The sequence below is a fragment of the Asparagus officinalis genome, chromosome 1, assembly GCF_001876935.1.
Source record: "Asparagus officinalis chromosome 1, Aspof.V1, whole genome shotgun sequence".
NCBI lineage: Eukaryota > Viridiplantae > Streptophyta > Magnoliopsida > Asparagales > Asparagaceae > Asparagus > Asparagus officinalis.
Window position 1 is genome coordinate 125,691,017 of NC_033794.1, and position 11,656 is coordinate 125,702,672.

The 11,656-nt window shown below is 35.3% G+C and overlaps 1 protein-coding gene across 1 annotated transcript in view; it reads left to right on the plus strand.

The window, feature by feature from the left end:
* The window catches only part of LOC109831801, a 20,310-nt gene extending 9,141 nt beyond the window's left edge, over positions 1 to 11,169 (plus strand). The window contains exons 5-9 of the mRNA XM_020399273.1: positions 122 to 190; positions 265 to 321; positions 4,931 to 4,983; positions 5,071 to 5,146; positions 9,839 to 11,169. Coding sequence (XP_020254862.1) covers positions 122 to 190; positions 265 to 321; positions 4,931 to 4,983; positions 5,071 to 5,146; positions 9,839 to 10,832 — 1,249 coding nt within the window. The 3' untranslated portion in view covers positions 10,833 to 11,169. The remainder of the gene's footprint in view (positions 1 to 121; positions 191 to 264; positions 322 to 4,930; positions 4,984 to 5,070; positions 5,147 to 9,838) is intronic.

Below are 11,656 nucleotides of genomic sequence, written 5' to 3' on the forward strand. Positions count from 1 at the left end.
GTTGGATAGACGCCGAAGACAACTGGCCTTATTATATTATATGTACTCATGAGCAAGTGGGTACTCTGCATATTATAATTGCATTAATGGCATTCTGAAACTTATTTGAACTTTCTTCTAGGTATCCTTATGAGGCCATTCGTGTGGTCACTTCTGATGGATATGTGCTGCTTCTGGAGAGAATCCCAAGGTTAGTTTGTTTCAAACACTAGTTTGTTGTCTTCATGCAAGCATCTTATTATTATAATGTTGCATTTCTAACAGGCGTGATTCAAAAAAGGTTGCATATCTACAGCATGGAATAATGGATTCATCTATGGGGTAAGGATCATATGTTGTTTACCTCTAAAAGATTTTTAAGAAAGTGGGTTCTTTGTGGAATGAGTTCTTCTCTTTTGGACTCTTGTTTGTACAAGTTTGGAAATTTGTGTTTGATGCTTTACATAGTGTGGAAAGATACTAAATCAGTTAAAAATAAAGGGAAGCATTATCAACATGCTTCTTCTTTGTGGAACGAGATCTATTTCAACATGCCTTCTATCTGGAGTTTATTAATAAAATTAACTATGAGGATTTAGTGAGGGAAGGACTGTTTACATGATTGAGGATTATTACTTCTTTTTCTTTATTACATGATTAGGTACTCTTGCTTCTTTTTATTTATACAATTGAAAATCTAGTGCAACAATCACAGGCTTCACAACTTCACTTTGAATTTATTTGTATAGTTCACAATTCTTTAAACTAAAGTGTTACGGGTTGTTTCAGCAAAATTTATTGTTTGGACATCCCGGCTGTGATTTTCTTATTTTGCTGTTTTATTGTTATTAATTCATGATTAAGGACTATTACTTCTTTTTCTTTATTACATGATTAAGTAATATTGCTTCTTTTTTGTACAATTGAAAAATCTAATGCAACAATCACAGGCTTCACAACTTTTCACTTTTGGATTTATTTGTGCAGTTAACATTTTTTTTAAATTGAAGTGTTAAAAGATTGTTTCATCAAATTTACTATTTGAACATCCCAGCCGTGATGTCTTATTTTGCTGTTTTATTGTTAATAATTGATGTTAAAGGTAAGGAGCAAACACCATGTTACATATCCTGAACTTGTTGTATACTATTTTTTGAAGGTATTGTCTTATTCTTCTAATCATATTGTATTGTCATATTGCTGTACCTCTATCTTCATGCATCAAATGTTTCAATATTAAATTTGACAACGTTATCTTATTTTTATGTGTTCTTTCTCCTTTTTCTTGTTAAGAGTAGACACATGTAATCAACATCAGCAATAATGTACGGATCTTATTCCATATCGAGTTACAAACGACATCATCCATTTCTTCCTTTCATTTCTCTTAAGGTCATTTTTGTTGAACTAACAGATCCTATGTGAATTCAGCTCTTCCTTTTATCTCTCTTAAGCATTATCTCAATTATATTAACACTCAGTATCTTTTTGTGGCTTCCTATTGGCCTTCGTTGCACCATTGGCGGAGCCTGGAATTCATAATAGCGGTGTCACAATATATATAAAAAACACGATATCACTAATTTTTCTCTCATATTCAATATAATCATGAACTTTAATGGGATGCAAAAGATATATTTAATTAAATACAGTTACAATTGATCCTTCATTCTCATGTTTTGAAATCGTTGCATTATGTCCTCATTTGAAGTAAAACTAAATACATCTTTTTCAACATAAATTACTAAGTCGTTGTTCATCACTGATCTCCCATTCGATTTGGCAGAAAAGTCTTCAAGATTGGCATGTTAGTGCCCTCTATTACGCACACATTTGTATCTTCATCCGAAACTCCCAAATAACATTCATATGTTAGTTTTTAGAGCTTTTTAACCATTAATATTTGTTAAATTCACAATTAACCCTTCCCAAGTTCTTATTTAAACGTATTCCGATTCTATATTAAGAATAGAATTTGGATAGAGTTAACATCAAATTTGACAAGCAGTAATAGTTAAAAAGTTATAAAATTAGCATGTGAATTGTGGATGTTACATGGTAATATTTGGTGAAAATTCCCATGTTTGGATAATGGAATGTACTAACACGCCAATTTTGCACAACTTAGATTATACAAATGCTAAAAAAACAATCGAGGGTATATAAGTGCAAAGTTAGTGGTGTCATTTAACACCACCCTCTATTAGCTACCTCTACCCTTGCATTGCACAGCTCACTCATTTTATTTTCAGTGGAAGCTATCTCTTACCTTTTGGATATGCACTCTTTTATTATCCTATTTCTTATAACAGTATCATGTCCCCTTCTTATGGTTTTTTCTTAGCATGAGAAAATCTTTGAAGGGTTGCTCCTTTTGCATGAGGTCCAACTATAAAACCAATAAATAGGTTTCCTACTTGCTATTTTTTGAGTTTGCTGGGAAGACTCTTTTCTTGTCTGTACTTTCCCTGTTCTAGCACTTTGGTGCAAATAAGAAGCTTGATCTTAGGTTGACAACTAGTTTTAGATGTTCATCAACTATTTGAATGGCCTTCTGTATAGAGTTCTGCAGTATAGCCAACACCATTTAATGGAAGAGTTATTTGCGTATATATCCCTCAAATCTTTCATATTTGCAAATATACCCCTCAAATATAGATAGAAATTTACTCCACAATTGTCTAAGATTGGGTTCTTATACCCCTCCCACTTGACAATGTTAAGTTTAAAATGGGAGAAGGGAGTAATAACCTTTATAACCCTTAATCAGATGGGCTGGGATTTAAGAGATTTGATGATGATGATGAAAAGGAAAAACGAGCAAGTTGCGTATTTCAAGGAAGAAGAAGAGAGATGCTCTTTTTAATAGTAAGTTGGAACATGCTTCTTCCTAGTACAAATAATTTTAGAGACTGGATTAGTGTGAAAGAGAAGCAAATGCTGTGGATTTGATGGTTCGTAGAATGAAAGACTACAGCTTTGGTTTTGAAACACAAATCAAATCTGAATTTTGGAGCAAATCAGTAGAAATCTTTCTTTTTTTTCGGAGCAAATCTGAAGTTAGGGCACAACACATATGTTCTAAGTTTTTTATTTTGGAACTGAGATATATAAAAGGAGGGAAGGGGAAGCAATAAAAACTAGGAAGGATTTCTACTGACTGGTTATAAAGTAATGGGTATTGATATATTTTTGAGTTTGTTTTTCTTGTAATACAGGAGCGTGGGAGGGAGGGCTTTTGGGGAAGAAGAAAAGGGGATTTATGATTATGGGGAGGAACTGAAATGGAGTAATTAACCCTAATTAATCAATGTAAGGGTGTTTTAGTCATTATATGATTATAAATATTAATTTAATGGCAAAGAAGGAATATAATGGGTATATACCCAAATGGTGTATGAGGGGAAGTTTTATCCAACATAGAAGATTTTTTTTTAAGATTTGAGGGATATATTTGCAAATATTGAAATTTGAGAGGCATGTATGCAAAACATCATTAATGGAAAAGTGTTACCGTGGTTGGGTCCAAAAAAACAAACAGACCACATGCTTGATCTCACTAGGTTGAAATAAACAACACTTTTCGTTTTATCCAAGATGGAATAATTTTTTTTGGGTTCTTGTGGGTGTGGGTGTGGGTGTGGGTGTGTGTGAGTGTGTGTGTGTGTGTGTGTGGGGGGGGGGGGTAAGTTGCAAATACCTAGATTTGAGGGATATATTTGCAAATATTGAAATTTGAGAGGTATGTATGCAAAAAACCGTTAATGGAAAAGTGTTACCGTGGTTGGGTCCGAGAAAACGAACAGACCACATCCTCGATCTCACTAGGTTGAAATAAGCAACTCTACTGCTGTGTGATTGGGCTAAGAAAGTGGAATATATAACAGTATGTAGATTGGTTATGTTATGTGTGCAAGTGACGTTGTGACATGTTTAAGTCCAAACTCTTCAAGGTGACTATGTGATTATGTTTTGCAAGTCCTTCAGCAGTATGCTTGTAGCTTGTTGCCACGTAGATGGGGTGAATCCCATGACCCCACATCCTGAAGCCATTGCTTGAAATGACAGTGTATTCTACAAGAATGCTCCTTTTCCAAGTCATCCTTTAGGTTCGTTCTCTTGGTATACTCAACAAAGATTCTTTGAAAAGTACATTTTATGTAGGTTGTACCTGGTTATTGTCATTTAGTCGACTATGACTCCATGACATCTGAATGTGGTTCTGAGCTTCAATTCATTTTTCTCCACATTGAAACTATTGACTTCTTACATGCTCAAATTAAACCATGCACATAATTTTCCTTTGTTGCTTTTCCCATTTGAGTCAAGTGGGGGAATTTGTTGAGAAATTCCTATATAGAGATTTAGGCTGTAGCAAACATCCTGCAAACGTCCGAATTTTTTGTTTGAATTGTACTAAGAAGCTTGGTTAAACTGATATGGCCACAAAACAATGAACAGATGTACAAGTTCTAGGATAGTACATATGAATAGTATTACTTGGTATGAGGTGTCATTAGCTACATTTGTCTGACACGTGTTACACCGCGTGGTACAAAAATAGAATTATCTGTGTTGCGTAGCACATATTTACTCTGGCTTTTTTAGTTTCTGAAAGTTTCTCTTCTCCAAATGACGAGTTCGAAGGATATACCTGACTACTAGTCGGTATAAAGTTGTGATCTCTTAGGGTCTTTAAAATGGTTGGGAATCTGGTTTTGTAAGTTGTAACTGTTGGACACAAGTCAAAGTTCAGTTTCAGATAGTACTTGCAGACCACTGACGAAGACCAAACTGTTTTTACTTTGGATTCTGATGTAAAACCATGGCATATATTTTGGCCTTCTTAATGAAATTTGTCTTCATGTTCCATCACCTTCTGTAGGCATGAGTATTTATGATGCAATATATCATGTATGTATTCTAATATTCCTGTTTTTGCATCTGTCAGTTGGGTTTCTAATGGTGTTGTTGGGTCACCTGCATTTGCAGCCTATGACCAAGGTTGGTTCTAATAAAAATAATCAAATAAGGCATATATTTTTATTTATAATATTTATTCATATTCAATAAGTTGCCAATTTTTGGCAGGTTTTGATGTTTTCCTTGGAAATTTACGTGGATTAGTCTCAAGGGAGCATATAGACAAGAATATTTCGTCGCGGAAGTAAGTATTCAATCTTGATAGTTTGTCATTTAACATTATGGCTTTTGTGTTACAATATTTCATAATTGGCATGTAGAATCATCTGGGAGACTTAGGGCCTGTTTGTTTGCCCCAAAAAAAGGGAAATCAAAGAAATGGAAAACTATTAAATCAAAGAATTGTTTTGGGAGTGTTTGGTTTTCTAAAAAAAAGAAGAAATCAAAGAAATGGAGATGAGTTGTCACCTTATTATAGGGTGATGTGAGTGATTTTTTATGAAAACTTGTTTTGATGTTGTTTGGTTGGCGAAAAAAAATAAGGAAATGAATTATAAGAAACCAATTTCTTAAAAAAGTTTGTTTGGTTCTTTCTTAAAAATAAGAAAATAGATGAGATGAGATGAGCTGTCATTATATTATTGGGTGATGTGATCCAAGATTAAGAAAAGCGTTTTCACAACTTTTTGGGATGAAAACAAAGAAATGAAATGCTAATGAGATGAGATGAGTTGTCACAATCTTATTGGATGATGTGGGTGATTTTTAAATATGAGATGAGATGAGTTGAGTGATGTTGTTGATGAAAATAATATTTTATTAGATGTGGTGGATGTGATGGATGGGTTGTTGGATGAAAATAATATTTTATTAGATGTGGTGGATGAGTTGTTGGATAAAAATAATATTTTATTAGATGTTGTGGGTGAGTTTTAGGGATGGAAATGTGTGATTGTACTTTTTGAGATTTCTTGCTTTTCATTTCCATTTTTCGGTTTTTTGGGAAATAACCAAACAGGCCCAGCAATGGCATGATTCATTTGGGCTTAAGTTTCTGAGGAGGTGTGTAGGCTGCAGTTTTTGTCCTAGACGTTGTTAAGGAGTAGAATCCACTTCAGTTGTAGAACCCTGGGGAACATTGAAGTGGTTCGGTTTATTGAAAGCTAGGGTCTCAGTGCTTCCATATTGTTTTTGTGGAATTGTAGTCGACAAGCTGATCAGTAATGGATTCTGTGTTCTAGGTCTTTTTAATCTGTGTGTGAGAGCGCTCACGCACACACACACACACATCCAGACAGGTGCCTGCGCCCGCTCCTGCACCCACACAGAGATAATTCATTATAGGTGACAAATGGACTGGGAATGGATTCTATGTTCTCAGCCTGTTTCATCATTTCAACTGATCCCTATGAATTCTGTGTTATCAGTCCGTTTCATCATTGCAACTTATCTTTTTTGCTCATTAGAAAAATCAAAATTTGTTTTGTTTCTGACACAAAATTTTGATTTACTTTCCCCCCCTTTTAAACTACATTTTATTATTTATAACAATCCGCAGCCTACGGAAAATAGGTGACTAGGTGTGGGAGATTGTTGTTGTTGGTTATCTAGTGGGAATCCAGATGCACACATTAGTAGAATATTAACACTTTTTTCCTTTCCTTTTTTTCCTTTCAGGGATGCACCTAGATATTTGAGATGAAGGCTTTGTAGCTGTTATTCTATCGTTTATTTCTTTACTTCCATTTTTATTTAATTTTCTTATTTCTGGCTGGTTATGGGATTCCTTTAAATGATTATTATTTTTGTCTTGTGTGAGTGTGTGAGTGTGCGTGTGTGTGTCAGGAGAGACGGATGGATACATATATGTGGAGGCATTAGTCAATGTTGCCCAGTTATGGTTATAACTATCGTATAGCTGCAATACAAATACATGGAGATGCAAGGTTTCAAAGCATCATGGATAGCAGATACTCAGTGACAGGGCTAATCAATTACACAATACTTTATCGTATATAAGATTTAATAAAAAACTACAATTTGTTCTTGATGTGGCTTTCAAATCCATCATAAATTTGTAGATATATCAGAAGTTTGTAACAACCAGATACTTCCACCCTATTGTAGCAACCAGCTATAGAAAATATACTAGGTATAAATTTAGTTGTATCATTATACCAGTAGCATCCCACTTACACTAGATTTACTTTGTTCTAAATCAAATGTGCATTTTATATTGTCAATTGTTCGCAACAAAGACAATGAATATGTCATACAAGAAATGTAAAGAAAAATTTCCACTGCTCATCGCTGTGGGAATGAAAAAATGCAAACATGAAAAAAAAGTCTCCAATTTATCATTTCAGCCCTAATCCTAAATCAAGCGTAACAGGCTTTACACTTTTCTAAATCATTCGATTAGTCTTTAGTTTTTTATAGCAGAAATATAAAGTTTGATTTCCTCGTGGCCAGATGTTGACAATCAAATCTGTCCATACCTAAATTGTCACTACTGTCACCCATGCCCTCAACAGTCTTCTTCAGGGTCTTGTGCAACCATCCGGCCTGTGATTGGGTACATGCTGAGAAGATAGGGGAAGAAGAAATGTGATTGTGCTGGGTTCTTGTCATAATTTCCCCTTTTTCTGGCCGAAATGTGTCATTGATATGCTCTAGAATCCTGACCGAGGCTAATCATCTCCTATATAACTTAGCCAGTCACGCGGCCCAAACCTACTAGGTTATAACATCAGAAAAGAGTTGATTTGTTAGTAGCAACCCGGAACAAGCCACTCTTATTATGATCCATCCCATATCATACTACCTTTTAATAAAGTAGCCATGGTCAATGCTTTATCATATTTTGTCTTTTCCCCTTGTATATTATTTTTTAATCTATCGTATTGTAATATTCAAGCAGAGTTTCGAGTATTTACAGAGAAAGCTGGTGCTAGTTGATAGGCTAGTCTAGACCGATGAGTATATTTACTTTTGGTAATAACTTTGCTATTGATGGCATTAAAGTAGAACCAATCCCTTTATTTTTTTCCCCGGAAAGAAGTCCAACGTCCAAAAGAAACGATCAGTATCTGAAAGAAGTACTGATGTCTGAAAGAGACGCCCCTTAATTGACAGTGATGTCATAAAATAAATTGAGTATTATGCAGTATTTTCAATTTGAATTTTCTTATCCTTTTTCTTTTTCTCCTGCCATACTCCATAACCAGCCTCTAGCCCGACTCCCAACTACTTTGATCATCTCACAACCATGTTTCCATTCTCTTTTTGATATCTTGGGCATTTGATTGAACTTTCGTTGTCAATTTTTTCTTCTACTTTAATGCTCACGGGTAGGATGAAATTTTCATCCAATTATTTTTATGTGCATTATTGTACCAACATGAAGCTTTTTATGCCTTTTCTATGAATAAAATTAATTGGATCAGAGTACGTGATTTACAAATTCTCTCTCAGACATGCATATTACTTTTTCTTCTATTTCAACAACTTCAACATATAATAATCAGAAAACAGAATCCTTTCATGTTACAAAAGAAAGATTTTGATGTTCGTGAGCGTAGTCAACAAGTATAATTTTAGTATTGCATCGTGAGAGGTTTGCTGTATTTTTTTGTCTTCATACGCACACAATGCACAATTTGCCATTACTTGTTATAAATTAGATCGTCAAGTTTTTTCAATTTGGTTACACCTCTTCAAAGATTTATCAAGGGAAAAAATACACGAGGCATTGCTAACCAAGCATCAAGTAGTAGCAAAATTAGGTGATGATATCATGGAAAAAACAAAGAAGAAAGATTATGTGACCTCTTTAAAGATTTATCAAGGGAAAAATAAATACACGAGGCATTGTTAACCTAGCATCAAGTAGTATCAAATTTAGATGATGGTATCATGGGAAAAAAACAATATATAACTAGAAAGATTTTGTGATCTCACTGTTAGTAATCTGTAAATTACCTGATTTTTTCCCAGTTAATGGATATTTTAGGGAATGAAGGCATAACGAATGAAACAGAGAGTTAATGAAATGGCTCTACTCATGATATCTACTAAGTGAATGTGAAAAGACCATTTTCCATTTATAGTCCTCTTGCAGTAGTTGATTAAAACAAAAAACTAGTGAAGTTTGATGAAGAACAGTTTGAAGTTCGAATAAAGTTTGTTTAAAAGTTCTGATTCAGTGGAAAAATTGTTAAGGTAGATAAAGGCGATATTAGATTTAAAGTTTAGTTATTTGATTTGAATTTTAATTCTAGGATAGAGTTTTTTTAATTTTGAATTGTAGTAGGATTAGAACATTTGGTTTTTAATTTCTAGTTCTAAAATTTGAAGTTTCAGTAGATGTAGGATTTAATATATATAAAGGGTTATATATTTTCATTGTAAGCACGTAGAATTGAGAAATAAAGTTATGGAGTTTACCATGTGATTTTCTAGTCAAATAAGCATGTGCCAATGTTCTAGAGCCAAATTTATCAACTTTGTTATTAGTTCTAGATTCATCTCTTCCTTTAAAATTATAGCCATCCATCCTCTCCACAAAAATTCCAAATTTTAAAAAAGAAGTTGCTCTTTACAGTACTGGTCACAGCATTGTCGTGGGTACTGTTCACGAGGTTATCATTCACCCTATGCCAGCAAACCCAATTTCGTCTTCAGCTTTTGTTGTTCGATGATGTCAACAACTCTCTTCAAGTCGATCATCACTGCCATTCCTCAAGAGATGATTGCCAATGTAATGGTGCCTAGTATGAGCATCAATTAAGTTGGCTATGTCCTAAGAGCAACCAAGGCACCCAATACGTACATATGCTTAAAAGATTTCACTTGGCTTCACGAACTTGTAATACTTTATCTAGCAATGCTTAAACCTATGGCTTTGCTTGACATCATTGATGTCAATTCAATTCAGGTACTGGAGATACTCCATCAACGAGCATGGCACACAGGATATACCTGCAGTAATAGAGAAGATACACGAGATCAAAACTTCTGAACTAAAAGGAAACTGCCAACTTAATGCAGCAGACGAAGATTGTGACCAGCCCTACAAACTTTGTGTCGTCTGTCACAGCCTGGGAGGGGCAGTGATGCTGATGTACCTTATAACCCGTAGGCTCGCAGAGAAGCCCCACAGGCTTTCAAGATTGATTCTATTATCCCCTGCAGGTTTTCACGAAGATTCTAATTTAGTGTTCACGTGTATAGAGCGGCTTGTACTTCTGTTTGGTCCTTTTCTCGCACCAATTGTGCCAGGACTCTACATCCCGACGAGGTTCTTTAGAATTCTCCTAAACAAATTAGCCAGAGACTTTCAGAACTACCCAGCTTTGGGAGGCCTGGTTCAGACCCTGATGGGCTATCTTGTAGGTGGTGACAGTTCAAACTGGGTCGGGGTTCTTGGTATGCCTCACTATAACATGTATGATATGCCCGGAGTTTCAATACACGTAGCGCTTCACCTAGCACAGATTAAGAGCGCAAAAAAGTTCATAATGTATGATTATGGAAGCCCGGCTGCTAATATGGAGGCATATGGGTCACCAGAGCCATTGGACTTGGGCCAGCACTACAACCTCATCGATATTCCTGTTGATCTTGTAGCTGGGAGGAAGGACAAGGTTATAAGGCCCTCTATGGTGAGAAAGCACTATAGACTCATGAAGAGAGCCGGTGTTGAGGCTTCCTATAACGTGTTTGAATACGCTCATCTTGACTTCACATTTTCGCATAGGGACGAGCTTTTATCCTACGTCATGTCCAAACTGATGCTTGTGAAACCTCCAGAGATTGAGAAGCTCGGTCACCGGAGCACGGTAAGACTTAGGAAAACTAATAGAGTCTCTCGGAAAGCTGATGATGGTGGTGGTGGGGATGATATTGTAGAGTGTGCAGATAACATGTGAAATTAAACATTCATAGTTAGAGTAGATGATGCGTCTCCCACTTGTTTTTGAGGTGTTGTGTGATGATACCGTGTAAATAGTTTTCGATCAGTAAAGATGATTCCATGTTTTATTAGCGTGTGTATGTTTGCTTGCTTACTTTGTAACTGGTAGTGAGTGGTACAGAATGTAATGGCAGGGATTGTTGTTTTTTGTTGCAATCCTTGACCATTTTGACATTAGACGGTGTCCCCCCCTATAGTGACTGTACCATTGTTTTGTATTTGTAGCGTTAACCAGAGCTTCATCTGATGTACAAGTTAGTTTCATATTGACAATCTTCTGAGTTTAAGTTGAACGTACTTTACACCAATGGTGGTTATTCAATTTGCAAATTTTAACTTAGTATGTTGACTGTGGTTTGTGAACCTGTTCTGTCATAAACATTCACAGTTCGACTGTATTCTTTGCCCTCGCGGTTTGCTTATCGGCCACAAGGATTCATCTTTGTATTGGATTGCTGGCATACGATCCTGTGAGCATTTTTCCATTTTGATGAACTGGTAGCGGACTATAATGATAGTTCTGTCTTCGTGTTTAATTTCGTCTGTGTATCCGTATTTGTTTAATTTCTAAAATTTGACAATGCTTCCTTGATGCATGAACTACATCTTTTTTCGGCTGGGCAGAAAGTTATAAACGCTAGAAAGCTTTAGTAAAAACCAGCGTGAATGTTGCATACGTTAGTTTTGTTACTTACTGTCCACGAGTGTTTAGCTGAGCGATAAAAGTATTTTAATTAGAGCGTGGCAGGATTTTTGTTTTGTTTTGTTTTGTTTTGCTAG